Here is a 17,239-nt window from a genome sequence, read left to right as displayed (position 1 = left end):
TTCTATGGAATAAGAATTTCCTCATTACTACACATATAAAACCAAAATAACTCAGAAATAAACACGATGTGATAACCATTACTATAACCCTTAACGCCCGATTTTTCTGTTTACCAGAATAGCCTCACTGTTCTCATTAATTTGCTTTGTAACTAGTCGATGTTATACATTTGAACTAATGAATGACATCACTTACTCATTTCACTCACCAACAGCATCCATAGGTCTCCATGGTTGTAGATGGATTCATCTAGTCGTTCTTGGGGCTAAAGAGATGGTTGACATATAGCCTATTCTTTCCAAAATAATTTTTATGTTTTCATGGCTTTTTTCTGATTCCTCATGCACTAACTCAGAAATTTTGATACGTTAAAAGACTATAATGAAAACAATAAAATTCACTAATAATTTCCAGTTGCCACAGATAATCCAGTTTTATCTGTAGCTCATAACATAGGTAAGGATATTCTTATAGATAGAATTCAATGACTTAGCATTCTTGGTTTCCATTATTCAAAAGCAAGCCTGAATGTTTGTGACATGTAGTAACTTGACATTTTGCTGAAACAGAAATTTGAATTCCTCTCACTGTATGACCAAATTGAGCTTACCTGGTGGCCAGCTGCTCCATCCCAGAAAAGCTGTATTGCTCTCTGCTGGTGTCGTTTATACAGTCAATTTAATGACGTGATAAAATACTTTGCTTCCAGGCCAAAAACAGTCTCAAAAAGGAAGCCAGAGCAATGCTTATAATGAGAAGGAAGAGAAAGTGAAGTTAAAAATTTAATGACATTTAGCTGAAATGAAGACTGTTTCTCACTGGTGCCTCAGAGCTATGGCATCTCGTCAAATACTATATACACATATGCTATATGTTTTGGTAGTGGTCCCAACATGGGCACTCCCAGAAGTCCAGAGGCATGTCACTTCTGGATATCAGAGATCTGGGCATGTTTAACTTGCAGGAGCCTGGTGGGCTACATTCCATGGGTCTCAAAGAGTCAGACACGACCTGAGCACACTGCTTCACTGATTTAACACTATAGTTCCTAAGATGCTTGTAATCTTATCAAATATAAAATCCTTGTACTTGCCATGCTATAATCATAGCTTCCATTTTACACGAGAGAAAATTGTTGTTGTTGTTGTTGTTAACACAGTACCTGCTGCTTTATAAAATAGTTTGTGTGACCGTTGCTTCTTGGTCCAAGGGTAAAGTCGACCATGTAGCCAGAAAGTTTCCAAATGTATGCCCGTGGTTCAGCAAAAACTAAAAAGGCATAGTTTTAGTTCCACTAATAAGCACCTTATGTTTTCTGAGTATCTTTCAGTGTAAAAAAAAAAAAAAAAAGCTACATTTGGCCATACATATCTCAGTCTAGGAGACTGGTGAGACTGTTAAGGCTGTCTGGGGGAAATTGTGCAAGACATTGTTTGTGAGAAGATCAGAAAACCACCTTTTCAGATTTTTTTTTTTTTTTTTTTGGCACAGACTTCTGCTTTTCTCTCCAAGGCAGTAATGAAGGGGCTTAAATTGGCAAGGGTCGTTCAAGCGAAAACTGCTCTCACTCATCACACTATCATGGTCACAGTCATTAGCAAACAAATCTGGTTTTTGCTGAAACTACATCCAGATTCTCCCTCCCCTCAAGGAATTCAGAGCAACAGTCCTAAGCAAATGCCCAAACTTGTATACCCCAAGTTGCAGTTCTTGGTGAGTTCAAGTGGACTTTTTTGTCCAGCTCCATTTAATTTGACAGCACATTGCATAAGTCACCCCTGGCCATGGACCAAAGTGTGAACAAAAGCTCAGAACTGAATCCTAATGCAACTGAAATCCTGAGGCAAGAGAAATCTGCATGGTGAGTGGCAGTGTGTGCAGTGGACGTGTAAAACCCAGTCACACTCGCTTGGTGACTGACTAGTCCAGTGGCGATACAGTGGTCATTACGGTACCATGGCGACTAGGAAGGCAGCTCTGGAGCGACACAGCTTGGCTTGAGATCCTGGTTCTGTCACTTACTGGTTTGAGTAGCCTTTGGCGAATTACTTGTTCTCGCTAAGCCTCAGTTTTCTCATCCTCTGAAGTAAGAATAATAGCTACTTACCTCATAGAGTTGTCATGAGGAATAAATGGTGTAATACTTTTAAAGAGCTTAGCAGAGTGCCTGACACATGATAAGCACTCAATAAATATTAGTGGCCGCAGCTATTATGACTAAGATCACGGTTATGATAATGTTGATGTTACTTCAGAGAAACTCCTAAACTCACCAAAAAATCAGCTTTCTCCTCCATGATAGGAGTTGGAACTCTAAAATTGTATATGGGGCTATAAAGATAATCCTCTGTTGTTGTTTTAGCAACAAAAAGTACAAATTCCTAGGAAATAGCTTCATGAAAGCAATTCATATTTATCAGATTTTTTAATAAATATGACCCCGAGAAATTAAGATAATTAGCAACTCCTAAAATCTCAATGTGTCATTATCTAAAATCTCCACTCAACCACTTAACCATCTGTGAGACATTGCCTTTTAATCTTCATGGGGTTTATACCTTGTCTATCTCCAAAACGGGAGAACTCAGTGTAAGAGCTAAAAAGTGGTTTATTCAGTAAGCAGTTAAAGTATCATGAAATGTTTTCCTAGTCACAAAGCTCTTGTTTTATTAAATTAGGCAAATTATCTAGAGAAGTGATAACTTCCTTCTTTTCTCTCAACCTCATGAATGAGCAATAAAAAAATACCATTGTAAAATCTCATTTGCACTTTCATGCATTTATGATGAGATAAATAAAGCAGAATTCTGTTGCTGTTTAGACAGCATCGTCATACCCGTCCCAGGTTTATAGACCTCATATCCATCATCAGAGAATCCAGGCAATCAGCTCTAACTCATTTATTGGGACAATTCAGTTATTCCACCGAGCCAGCTCATCACTAATAATAATGATCACTTTGTATATGTAAAGAATAATTATTTATGGAGTTCTTTTAATTAATTTGTGAGTGAATAGAACAGGTATTATCATCCTTCTCATTTTTAACTTCAATCTATCAGTTTGGCTTTACTAACTTTACTGAATTTCCCTAGGCCTTAGCTTTGCCATCTGTCAAATGAATGTAGTATTCCTGTCATAGAGTAACTATAAGGAGTAAATAGGATGATGCATGTAAAGCTCCTTGCAGGATGCCAAGCACTCAACAAAATTCAGTTATCGTTACTGAGAACCAATCCTATAAAATGGCTTCTTGCCAATGTTACTTCTACTTGAAGTTTCTACAGTGCTTTCACATCCTTTAACTCTGTTCAGTTTTACCTTCTCTAGGAGGTCAGTAAGACAGAGATAATCATCTGTATTTACAGACAAAAAACTAAAGCCCAAAGAGATTATGAGACCTGCTCCAAGTCAGGGTGGGCAAAGAAAAGCTGAATCATGAACCTAATCCAGAGAACGTCCTGTATTACATGAACTCTGATCACCCAATTGCTGGTGTTGCAGGATGCCTTCGGCAACCCATAAGATCTGGTTTAAGCCCACTATAGACCTCCACAGCCAGCACAGCACTGCCAACCATATCAGTGCAAAACTTGGTGCCCTGGATCTTTGAATTGACCACATATGCCGATTAAGCAAGCCTCTTTTGTGTAAGTGTAAATACTGATGTTTACTCAAATCAAACAATTAGCAAATCACTTAGGTCAGTATGAGAAGAGCTAAACAAAGCCCAGGGAAATATTAGTCCTATTTATTTAAAAGCAATTCTGAAATTACATTCATTGATATCAAGAACATTTAACCATGGAAATATAGTTGTGAGGAAATTATGATATTTTGGATCAAATGATCAAAAACTCTCCATTAGTTGGTCCTATAGCAAGAAATGAATATATATGTTTAAAATGTTTTCAAATCCTGGACAGTGAAGCAGGGTTCTTTTGGTCTGGTTCTTAAAGATAAATGAATGTTGATGGGTACCATGTTACCATGTGGTAGGTACCATGTTGAAAAAAGTTTTTAACCTATTTATAGAATGTTTCCTTGTTTTCTAGATCCTAATTTGCCTCTCTAAATGACAGGGAAACCTGCAGGGTTTCATAAAGTAACCAAATTTCAAATAGGAGAGCTTTTGAGTTGAGTACCTAGTTTAGTGGTTTTCAGTCTGTGGACCACAGAACTCTGAATTCTGTCCTCAGCAGCCAGTACAAACGGGACAGATAAGATAGAGTTCCATGAGATAGGTTTCCAGGCACTCGTTCTTCATCATAAAGCTCCTGATTTCATACAATACTTAGATTTTGCAGAAAACCAATGCAAAAGTCCAAACGTAATGCACTCAAAAGTCACTCAGAAAGAGAATTAGCTGAGTAGAGAACAGAGCTTGTATCTCCCAATTCCTCAGGGGGCCCCTGTCCTCATTACACCATGCTATTTTGTATTCTGCCACTCATGAGAAAGCAGATGCTTGAGTCTCTTCCAACTTTTTATTACTTTTCTCCTCCCCCATTATAAACAGTTGCTTAGGAAGAGATTGGTTTCTATTGCCTTGTAGTTGTTGAGAGATTACTCTCTTCTGTGCCAGAACTGTTCCCACCACCCACAATTTCATTCATCTTTTTACTGAGTACCAATCCTGTGCCAAGTTCTGTGCTTGGTACCATGGCAAGTTCAAGTCAACCAGAATCTGGACCACAACACTACCCAGGGGAAGTTGAGTTGAACAGTTACGAAACAGCATGCTCTCTGAAAAGACACATGAGACAAACAGGGAAGAGAAGATTGTTTTAAAAACCGTCATGGCTGTTTCTGGGAGATGCCCAACAGAAGAGATGTAGAGTTTAGCCAAGCAGCTTAGAAACACAATTGCCATTCAACTATCTTCCTCTGTCCCAGGTCACCCAGTCACCCCTGCCTGCAGAGCAGCCAAAGCAGTCTCTAAAATAGTCTGCCCTTCACACAGATGGCAGAGCTAGCAAAAAACAAGGAGTGCGACTAGAGACGTGCGGCATCTTTAGTGCAGCTTGTTTAGGAGTTTCTTTAACCTTGTTCATTTGCTTTCTTTCATTCAGGATGGTAGTTGTATTTCTTGCTTTTATGTATGCATGTCAATGGCATGATTTCATTGGCTGATTATTTACTAACTGCCTCTGTGCAGAGAACTGTGTTAAAAGATAGAGTAAAGAACCAATATGGAGTCCAATACAATATTGTAAAGTTAAAAAATAAAATAAAATTAAAAAAAAAGAACCAATATGGATTTTGTCCCATGGTGTTAAACGAAAGAAAATGTTTACATGGTTAAAAGTTAGTAGGCAGTTAGAAGTGATGAGGGGAGCTTGTGCTATGGATGTTTGAAAAAGGAAGAGAAAATTGTCTGGCTAGATGTTGAGAGGAAACATAAGGACAGGCTTTAGAAGAGGTAGCACTTGATTTCACCAGGTGTTATGGACATCACTGGGAAGTAAAGTATCTGTTGCTATGACAATAGTGAGCCGGATTGGAGCAGGCAGTGCCTGCAGGCAGAGAGATCTGCTAGGAGGATAATGCAAAGGGGCCTAGATTCCCGTCAGAGAGATACATTTGGCAGACATCACAACTGGAAGAACTCAGTGTCTGTAGGGAACATGGGAAAGAGAGGAAGAGACGATGACCCATATTGCCCAGCCAGGGTGATGGGAGAAGGGCAGTGTTCTGAACAGTAACAGTGACCACAGGAGAAGAGACACTTTGCAGGGGAAGATAATGAATTGTCTGAAAACGATGAGTTTGACAAACTGAGAGCACAGCCAGCTGTCAGAATGTCAGAAATGAGGCTCTGCGGCCCCAGAGAAGAGGCAAGAGGTTGTGAGAGATGCATTGAAAGGGAGTGTTGCAGCCATGAAAGCGGCTCCTTATGATTCTTTTCCAGAAGAACCCAGAACCTGGCAAATTAGATGCTCGTGGAATTAATAGTTATATTAGGGCTTTTCTTGGAAAGAAAGATTTATCACAATAAGTAAATTTCACACCTGAGTAGTGTGAGCCTGAATATGGCTTGATTTTTAAAGTCAAGGATATTGTCCTAAAATAGCTCCTGAGATGGTTTCAGGACACAGACTCAATCATCTTTAAATGATATGTGGGAATTGAGATGACAGCCTCATTTCATCCATTTAGATCATGCTTTCAAATGTTTCTGTCTTTTTCTTTCTCAGAGTTGAATTTTGTTTTACTTAAATGTTCTAATTCCTGAAAATAGACAAGCATAAAAAGGAAGAAAGGGAAAAAAAACCCTTAATCTAAACACCAGGAACTAACAACTGCTTTCAGTCCTTTTCTAATATATTTGTACGCACATACATACACATATATATAGACTTTACAAAAATGATTATATAGACAATATATACATGAGTTTTCTTTGTATTGTGGATTACATTGTCTATTCTATTTTGTACTGGATTTTTTCAGTTGACATTGCATTTGAACATTTTCCATGTCATTAAAAAATGGTTCAAAAGGCTTCATGTTATATACTGCATACTATTTCTTTCTATAAATTTGTCATGACAGGGAGCATTCTAGTGTCATTGGACACGAGCTATGAGAGGATGATGTGCGAGTCTTTCTTCTACTTATACCACATGAGTTCATGGTGACCCCTTCTTCATCTCATCTTCTCTTCTTCCCATCATGACCCCTGATGTGGGAGACTTTAGGTGGAATTGGGTCACTGTCCTACATAGAAATTACATGAGCAGTCAGAATAGTGAAGGCAATGGAGAATGAATCATTTTACCCCCAAACCAACTATTCATTCTATTTTCCCTTATGATCATTTTTTAAATTATTTTTGCCTCCTTCCCCATCCCCTCCTATATTCAGACACATGTCTGAATACATACATACACATGCATGCACACACATGCACACGCAAAGCAAGACCTAAGCATGGAAAGAAGAACTTCTTAGAGTCCTTAAATGACGTTCTTTTTCATCATTCTTCAGTAGGTACACTTTGTCTAAGAGAAAGATAAAGTGCCTTAAGAGTGAGCAATAGAAAGTAGAGTTTAGGCAGCACTGCCTGGCCCTCTGTGACAGTGTGGTGAAAGGCCAGGGCCATGGCATAAACCCCAAGAGAGAGCGGAGCCCATGCACATGAATATGCATCAACAGGACTGGACAGAGTACCATTGTTTTGATATCTTTCTGTTTTCACAGGTGCCATGGAGTCATTTTATGAGTCTTCACCATGACCTATGCCATAGAAAGACAAATATAGCTATAGTTTTGCTGAATCCAGATTTAAAGCTTCTTGTTCAAACAGAAACATAATTTCTAAATCAGTCCAATGCGAAGCCCAACATCTTGAATTCTATAACTCCCTCTTTTTTCCCCTTCTTTTCTTCTAGCCTGTCTCCTTCAATATTAGTACTTCCATTTTAAATATCATCAGCAGATAAATCAGTTGGCAGAGATCTGCAACAGTTCATTCTAATATTCAGAATGACAAATCATAACTATAAATCTTTCCAGGAAAGAAGGCTGCCATATACATTTCTGCATTTAGATCTGGATATAGGCATGAGAAAAGATACTAGGGTTAGCAAAAATATAACTGCAAAGTCAGTTCTATGCAGTCCTTAATTATCTACTATCAGACCTCGGTTAGTAGAAGAACTTTGGAAGGTTGGAATTCTATCAAAAACAGTTCTTTTAGAAAAAAATTTTCCTTAATGATTAGGCAGAATTACTGGGACATGATCACATGATCCTAACAAAAGACAGGAGTTACCTTTCATATCTGATTTCTTGTCAAAATAAGACCAAAACGAATAGGATGTTTCTGTATCTTGGAAAAACATGGAGAAAAGTTTAATGTTAATAATATTCATCCCATTCTTGTGTTCGTTAAGAGTCGTGCAATTTTGAGCTTCCTCTAAAGGCATCATTCATTTTCATGAACATTGTTACTGAAGGGTAGTGCACATACATGTACCATGAAAATTTAATCATACAAGTGAATATCTTTAGTCATTCAAATCAACTAAAGAAAACTCAGTCATGTGAGATAACTAAATTAGTTCTCCAATGTTTGTACTTCTTGAGAAATCTACATTCAAAGATTTGTTTCCCATTTTCTCTCAAACTTAATTTTCCCTTACCTTTTAGTAATTTCTCCAGGAACTACCCTTTTTATTACTCCGTCTTTCCTTCTTATCTGTCATGAGGTCCAGCCAGTACTATTTTTTTTCTTTCTGTTCCATAGTACACCTAGCTCACTGTTTCTACCCAAAAGCTTAGATTTGCTAGCCATATTAAAATCACATGCTATATCATTCTGTATCAGAGCATAAGATCAAAGTGAGTCTTAATGTGTTCATTTTTACATAAACATTTTACTGAATATGGATATATAAATGTATACTCACCCATTCATCCCAGATTAGAATACGTGAGTTCCTTCAGTTTTCAGAAGAGGAAGTTGCTATCATTTGCCAGTTGTAAAATAAGTGCTCACGACCTACCATGCTTTGCCCCAGCAAATACATGACATCCACGGATTGAGCTCAGTCTCCCACTCTTGATAGAGAGTTTGTTGTACTAGCCCTTTTATCTGAGATTCACGAGTCATAAATCTCCCACAAGTTAGGGGGCCCAGCAAGAAGAAAGTCTTGTCAATTGGAGGCTTTACTTGAAATCAGTGAGGTAGGTTCGTGTACTTTATTAGAGTCCTAAAGGCTTCTGAGGACTCCCACATAGCCTATAATATCATATCTTATGAGTCCATTAGCCATATAGCCTAAAATATCATTTCTTCTGGCTTCTTTAGTCTTTATCTTTAAATCTCACAGGTTTCCCAGGGCACCAGATATACTAACAACAGTCAAAACAATCACAACCACCACCAGTTAACACCATATCATATTTTATAGACCACCAAAAAAGATGTTTCATCTTTATTATCTCATTTTAACTGCCCTACCTTTGTTTTGGTAGGGAATGTGCTTTTGTTGATAGTTGCCTACTGTGTTCACTCGTTCCCCTACCCTTTTTAATATAACCAAGTGGCTGCTCTCCAGATTTTACTCAGGTCCTTAGATCTGCCAAAAGTGCATTACCTATTTGCTAATGCACGGTACGTAGTATTGTCAGTCCCCAGGTACATACTCTTACATATAGCTCTCTTTCATCAGGAGCAAGACAGTAACTATAAAATTGCTTGGTGAGCATCTGGAAGTAACATTAATAATGATGATCATAATGACCTCATAGGATGTATAATTGGGGGGATTAAAGAACATTTACAAGCTTATTGTGTCATAGTTAATGATGAGGTGCCAAGTTTTCTTGCCACCACCCTTTCCCCTGGTATTTCCTGCTTGGATCAGAGAACTAATTATAGTAAACGGTGCCCTGTCAAAGAACTTGCCCCATCCTCAAATGGATGCTAGCATAAAGATATTGAACTGTTTTAGTGTTGTTTTTTTAGAGACAATTTATTAATGTTATTTTGCATTTGTCTAAAAAATTGTTTAATGTAATCATTTAGTGTTTATTTTATTGTGTGTACCTTCTACTCAGAGGGTTGGCATTATTGTTCCTAACAGTGACGGATACAAGCAGATCATGCCCTATGACATCTACCATCCCCTTCCTCGGTACGTAAATCAATCATCCTGATGCTAGAATTAGTAACTCAGTGTTCTGCTTCTTATATATATACTAGATTTTGTGTTTTTCTGTAAAAAAATAAGATGGTAGATAGTACATTTTGCAATCCCTCCTGAACTTTGCTTTTGAATAACACTGGTCTGCTCAGACTGTAAGCTTGTCATTCAAAAACCGTTTTAAGATAGGATTGGATTACATTGCAGTGGACACAGTAATTCACTCTGATTAGATACAGTGTATGGGTTTATGTTATGTCTTTCTTTCACTCCCTTTGTCCTTTTCTGTGTTTCCTCTGCAATAGGACCCTAGTCATTAAAGCACTGTTGCTAACTGTTAAACAAACACTGCCTGAATTATTATCCAAATACCGCAAATGTGAAATTCCAGATGTGGTATTACTCTGCATAGGGGCTTTGAATATCCTTCTTTTTGTTCCAGAGAAATTATCATTAAATACAAAAAGGCAGTTTATTCATATCATTATTGTTCATAACATTTGATGGGGAGGGGAGTTTTGTTATTTTCCAAAACAGAATATTCCAGGTACTGCATTGCTTTTTTAAAGTACAGTATTTTCTAAAACTAGAAAATATCGTTAAAGTGACTGAGAAACTTTTCAAAGAACTTATTCTCTTTATTAATATATTTATAAGAAAACTGGAGAAGCTGAAAAACATGCTAGCTACTGAGCATATCGCCTGCCACCTTAGAAACAGCCCCCCAGAGAGCAGAAATTAGACTTGGGTTTGAAGCCACCTCTGTGCTAAGCAAGACCTTTGCTCTGTTGTCCTCACTCACTGGGACTTCAGAGAGTTAGCTGCTGTTTAGAACCCAAGGTTTAAATCAGATCACAAATAGTTGGAAATAATCCATGGTGGTTTGTTCCATCTCAAACTAAGCAAAGCCCCCAAAATAATTATATTTGGAACTGTAAAATAAAGCAAAGTTTGATTGAAAATCTTCAAATAATTTGAATTGAAGTACAAAAAGGGGACCTTGAGGTTTTTTAGTTCAGCTGCCCAATGATGCTTTATTCTCCCACTCTTCACATCCACTCAGCACACATGTATAAACACATATATTTACACAAATAGGCATGAATGTGTATTTACTGCAGATGCTTCCCTCATAGCTCAGTTGATAAAGAATCTTCCTGCAATGCAGGAGACCCTGGTTCAATTCCTGGTTCAGGAAGGTCCTCTGGAGAAGGGAAAGTCTACCCACTCCAGTATTCTGGCCTGGAGAATTCCGTGGACTGTATAGTCCATGGGATCACAAGGAGTCTGACACAACTGAGCAACTTTCACCACTCACTGTAGATGCATTCCAATATATGTATGTGTGTATATATACATATATGTATACACACACATGTACATGGGCTTCCCTGGTGTCTCAGCAATAAAGATTCTGCCTGCAATGCAGGAGACTAGGGTTTGATCCCTGGATCAGGAAGATCCTCTAAAGGAGGGCATGGCAACCCACTCCAGTATTCTTGCTTAGAGAATCCCATGGACAGAGGAGCCTGGCAGGCTACACTTCATAGGGTCACAAAGAGTCAGACACGACTGAGAGACTAAGCAGCAGCAGCGTACATACACACGCACACACATATAAACCAATGTAAGTGTTATCCAGGCTCTACTTAGATACTGCCAGTGACTGGCATGAAACTTACTTTTCACCATTTTAATGGTGGCGTAAAGAAAGGGGGCACTTGGTTAATGCTATATATAATTGCTTAGGGATTTTTTTTAAATGTTTTTCACTGAAGAGTTACTTCATTCATCAGCTCCCTCCCTTTTTCCTATGCCTATATTGATAAAGACAATAAATGACTTTAGAATGCTACTGTTGTATCCTTTTGCTGGTTTGATCCAGAACCAAACATGAAAAAAAAAATGGAATGAAAACAGAGAAATATCAATTTAACTGAACCAAGATTTCTTTGATTTCAACCCCCATATCTGTAAAGTAAGTATTCATAGGACACATGTATCTGGCTGTGCAAAGGCCATGTGATTCGAGATAAAGGCATAGTTGGGTGTTAGGGGTAAGAACATCAAGTTGATGTTTGTCCTGTAATGGTACTCCTCAATTTCTTTCATGTCTATGATCTCTCCTGTTTATATTTCTCTGGTGTGACTAATGCCTGTCCTAGGTTAAACTTGATTTCTTATATATTCGGATGTCCCCCAAGTGCCTGAAGATGTATTCTTAGTGACAGATTGAGATGAACATGCTTGATGTTTGCTTGCACCCTGTCTTATGCACACTTTGGCCTGTCCATGCATCACAATGGGAAAAGACAACTAGACGACAGACTATATTTCTTAGCCCATGCACTTCTGTTACTAAATTAATTCTGAAGTTAGATATTCTGCTTTAGTGATAAAGCCTTAGTAAATGGAAGCTATTTCTATGAATATTTCTATGGATATTCTTCTTTCTTAAGAAGAATAAAGACTCAAAATGTTTCTCAGAGGGCAGCTACTTACTGATCAAGACTGCATACTGAAATTATTTCAATGTGTTTAAGACCACAAGTATAGATACAAAACACAGTGAATGAATTTTTAATTGTTTTTTCTTGCTTTCAGTCTTTGACTATAATCATATCTGAATATAATTTAAGAACACAGTCTGATGAATTATCTTTAATTTATAATTAATATTTGCAATTTTTCCACATAATCATTAATTTTGAGAATTTCTTAAACTAAATACACAATGGACTTTAAAAAGGAGTTAAAATATATGACCTCATCTGTTATTCTTCTAGGGCAAGATTCTTGGATATATATATATATTTTCCAAATACTTACCTGGTCCCTGTTTTGAGATATCCTAACTGATGTCCTCTCTGAGCTTTTGTTATACTTTCTTTAAAGAACAAAGATGTTTTGCTTTGAAATTCCACATAATCCTATTATTATGCAAGGATCCGCATTATAGTTTTTCACATATAGAACTATAGTTAATCCTGGAACCATACTATAAATACCTGCAATAATATTCACATCATTTGTCTTTCTATGATCACTGACAATGAAAAGGATACTTATTACTGTTTATGAAATTACACCATGGATCAGGTCCAAGTGTTGAGACAGAAATTAATCACTCTCTCTTCAGAAGGGTCAACTTTAGGGATGTTAGAGTACCAATTAGGAAATGTGCTCTTTTTATGGCATCTTAATGTTTTAAGAGATTAAATGCCCATTCAAAAGCATATTCCCAGTTCACTGTCAATGTGAGTCTAATGTGAATTGATACTTATATGTTCAGCTTAATTTTAGTCTGAATCAGACCTGTTATCCACTTCCAGCTCTCCAGAGATTTACATGGAGACAAATGAGAATTGGTCTCACCCTTTTGGAAGAGAAACTCTACAGAGCTGCTTCCTTCTCTTGAATGGGAACAGAGATTCTCCAAAGGACTAACCAGAGGGCCTCAGTTTCCCCATAATAACATTTTCTTCTGTGTCTCCTGGGGAAATATACAAAGGAAAATGTTGTATTTGGCAGCATGTTTGGGCTGTTGGCAGTGAAGATAATAGTTGTTGCCTAGACTTGAACAGTACAGAGAATTGTGGAGGAAAATTCTCTGTAAGTGGGAAACATGTTATCCAGGCTCATGCAAAAGAGAAATCAGGCTCACAACACACATGAAATCCCATGTAAAGGGTAGTTCACATCTCCACGGCATGCCTGTGCAGTGTTTTTAGATTTAACTATTCAAGTGGATCAACTTGCTGACATTTTATTTCTCTCTCATTAAAATGGTATCTCTCATAATTTTAAGAGAAATTCTTAGAGTTCCTTAGCAGTCCTCATAAACAAGCAGACTAGATAGGCAAGAAAGAAAAACTAGCCCCTGCGTTTCTGTTCTTACAAATTTGACATTCTCTAAACCTCCAAGAAGAATCAGGCAAAGATATCTCTCTGCCTCTTGTCTCAAATGCATCAAGCTGTAGAGAGAATTGAAAAATCAGTGAAATTCTCTTAAATGCCATTGACAACATTGTTATTTTTCCCCTTACTTCACTGAATACGTAGATTCCAATGCCATGAGCTTTTGAACCAAAGCCAAACTTTTCGTAGTTCCAGGAGTTCTTGATTGGAGGAGTGCTGACTGTCAGTACCTCACCCCAGCAACTAGGGAACACGTAGGTAACACCTATATTGACACTTTGGCTCCTTAATGATGATACAGTTTGAACATCAGAATTATACTGAATCCATGCAGTCCCAAAGTTGATGACCGTAGAACCAAGGGAGAAAGGGTGTTTAGTTTACCTTGATCTTTCATGAGCTCCTCAAGTAAAAGTACCCAGAAGCTAAGTAATGAAGTATTACACTGAAAGTGAGAATATTAGCTCAGGTAAAAACTATTAGAGTTAATTGATTAACCAATTTTAGTCTTAAGATAGATATTTAGATACATAGATATTGGATAGATGCAAATATATATTTATAAAATATAAAATAATATAAATATTATACATATATACACATACACACACACAAATACACATACAGAGAGAATATATATTGAAACCATAAGGAAAAGTACTGAATAGCCCTCTTTTGAGTAAGTGATGGTCCCCACAGATAGCCTTGTAGACAGTTCTCAGAGTAATTTCTTACATTTGTGTAGAGCTTCAAGGTTGACAGAACGCTTTTGCCAGCGTTGAATCCTCTCTGACTCAGCAGACTTTGGGCAATCACTGGCTTTCGGTTCTCTAGAGCTCAGCCTCTCAGAACCTATTGCCCTGATGGGTACTGGGGAGGGAGTGGTGGGAAAGCTCACGGAGGAGGTGGGCAGTGTGCGGGTTTGCCCTGATGACTCCCCTTGCTTCTGTAGGTGGGAGGCCACCCCATGGACCGCGTGCTCCTCCTCATGTGGGGGGGGCATCCAGAGCCGGGCAGTTTCCTGTGTGGAGGAGGACATCCAGGGGCATGTCAGCTCAGCGGAAGAGTGGAAATGCATGTATACCCCTAAGATGCCCACCGTGCAGCCCTGCAACATTTTTGACTGCCCTAAATGGCTGGCACAGGAGTGGTCTCCGGTAACTGTGACTTCTTTTTTTGTTCATTAGGAGAGTAAGTCCATTCTTCCCTCTCCGCATCATCACCCCACCAGCTACTCTGTCCACCTCCCCACTTCTCCATCTGAGGCATCTAGATGCCTACCTGAATAGACCCTGGAGTAGGCTTACCCCAAATCAAGCACAGCCAAAAGTAAATGAGTAGGAAAAGTAAAAATATATATATATATATATGTATGTATATGTATATTTAGCATGCATGCATATACACACACATCTTTTTCTTCAAGTGACTTCAAGAAGCCACTCTCACTCCCCATAATGTTCTCTTAAGTAACAAGGGGAGGCAAAGGTCTGCCATGAGTAGCTGAGGCTGAATGAGCCTGAAGTTGTGTAAGCTGTTCTGATGGTTGAGCACAGCAGACCAAAAGTTTGATTTCATTTTTTGTTTCTTATACTTTGTCTATGTCCAAAAAAGTGTCTTCAGTGGATTAAGATGAAAACTATGTCTATTATTCACTGAGAAAAAAAGATGAAAATAGCAATGTACTTAGAATGGAGGTGAAGGAGGATTAACTAAAACGAAAATAGTCTAGATATTAGGAAAGACACTGCAGCAGCTTAAACATAAAACATTAATTGGGGGGCTCCTGGATTCTAGTGTCAAAAGGTGCGAAGTGGCAAAGGAGATGGAAAGGTGAGATGGAAAGATGTGTCCTTGGCCACAGAGATGGCCACAGGTTACTCACATGGCCTTGTGGCTTTGTGGCTGCAGATTAGAGCTGTGATGTCTCTTTCTATCTAGACTTGCTCCCAGGCATGTAGAACCACTGAAGGTGCTGTCTACATCTGGCCCTTGAATTAGTTCCTTTCATCATTTTTCCATGCCATGGTTATCAGTTGGATCAGCCATGCTGCAATATAAATTAGCTATGATGGAAATTTAAAAAATTTAATGTCCACGTGGGAGCTGGCATTTTTCATACTTTAGACCTAACAATCATTAGCAAAATGACTGAATAAAATTAACATGCAGTCTTGGTAATCAAAAATCGGGCACACTCTATCATTTCTTTCCTCCTTCTCTTCACTGCTTGGTTTGGGACTTTGCACATACTGTGTGCTTAAGAACGGCTAACTAACTAATCCAAAGTGAAGAAATTGCAAATGATTTAAAATTCAGCCGCCTTCACCCCGAAATAGCCAAATAGAACAAAGATCCCATGACTAGTAAGAAGTGATATAAAGCCACCAGGAGCCCTTCTGTAAAAGCAGCCCTTTAAAGAGTCTCAGGTGGGATGTGAGGAACAGTAAACAAGGCTTTGCCTATGAGTCTGCTTTCTTGCGTTCTCCTTCCAGTGCACAGTGACGTGTGGCCAGGGCCTCAGGTACCGTGTGGTCCTCTGCATCGACCATCGGGAAGTGCACACCGGAGGCTGTAGCCCCAAAACCAAGCCCCACATAAAAGAGGAATGCGTCATACCCACTCCCTGCTATAAACCCAAAGGTAACTTGACAGGGGCTCTGTAACCAATCTTGTCATGGCCATGTGTATTCACTGCTGTTTTCAGTTCCTTGGAATATTTTTAAGTATCCCAAGTGTTCTTTATAACTATCCTTTGTAACTTAGACTCTACTAAATGGACTTAACTATTTCTACAAGTCTTTCCAATAGTTTTGCTTGCAAATTGTTTTAAGCACTATGTATTGATGGAATTCTCTCCTGAGTCAGAAAATTAATGGAAGACTGCTGCTAAAAAAAAATCAGATCTACTTGAAGCGAGATATTATAAAGATATTACAGAAGTATATGTGTGATTTACTATTCACATTGCTTGCTATTAAAAACAAAGCAGTAAGATTCATCAAGTAAAAAAGGGAGAGGGCTTAAATCAATTAAGCAATAAATGTGGGTATATATATACATAAATATATGTATGTATATCATTGAATCACCTTGCTATATACTTGAAACTGATACAATATTGTAAATTAACTGCACCTCAGTTTAAAAAAAAAACAGTGAATCCAAACTGTCTGCTTGGCTAAGCATGAAATATACCATCAGATCAGATCAGTCGCTCAGTCGTGTCCGACTCTTTGCGACCCATGAATCGCAGCATGCCAGGCCTCCCTGTCTATCACCAACTCCCAGAGTTCACTGAGACTCACGTCCATTGAGTCAGTGATGCCATCCAGCCATCTCATCCTCTGTCGTCCCCTTCTCCTCCTGCCCCCAATCCCTCCCAGCATCAGAGTCTTTTCCAATGAGTCAGCTCTTCGCATGAGGTGGCCAAAGTACTGGAGTTTCAGCTTTAGCATCATTCCTCCAAAGAAATCCCAGGGCTGATCTCCTTCAGAATGGACTGGTTGGATCTCCTTGCAGTCCAAGGGACTCTCAAGAGTCCTCTCCAACACCACAGTTCAAAAGCATCAATTCTTTGGCGCTCAGCCTTCTTACCTCATACTCATAAAACAACAACAAAAAGTTGTTGCTTTTTATATTGAAAGCTTTAAAATTAAAAATTAAC

The 17,239-nt window shown here is 38.4% G+C and overlaps 1 protein-coding gene across 14 annotated transcripts in view; it reads left to right on the top strand.

The window, feature by feature from the left end:
* Nucleotides 1-17,239, top strand: part of ADAMTSL1 (ADAMTS like 1) — a 1,112,438-nt gene that overhangs the window by 845,709 nt on the left and 249,490 nt on the right. For 12 of the 14 annotated variants that reach the window (XM_086414960.1, XM_086414965.1, XM_086414962.1 and 9 more), the window contains 3 exons: nucleotides 9,595-9,645; nucleotides 14,525-14,729; nucleotides 16,068-16,215. In XM_086414960.1, coding sequence (XP_086271086.1) covers nucleotides 9,595-9,645; nucleotides 14,525-14,729; nucleotides 16,068-16,215 — 404 coding nt within the window. The remainder of the gene's footprint in view (nucleotides 1-9,594; nucleotides 9,646-14,524; nucleotides 14,730-16,067; nucleotides 16,216-17,239) is intronic. The other 2 variants (XM_086414961.1, XM_086414963.1) reach the window with 1 other exon arrangement.

This window comes from Bos grunniens, chromosome 8, assembly GCF_055505025.1.
Source record: "Bos grunniens cultivar Pamir isolate PY7600 chromosome 8, Bosgru_T2T1.0, whole genome shotgun sequence".
Taxonomy (NCBI): domain Eukaryota; kingdom Metazoa; phylum Chordata; class Mammalia; order Artiodactyla; family Bovidae; genus Bos; species Bos grunniens.
The sequence above is the reverse complement of the archived record's forward strand: the minus strand, read 5'-3'. Positions and strand labels throughout refer to the sequence as shown.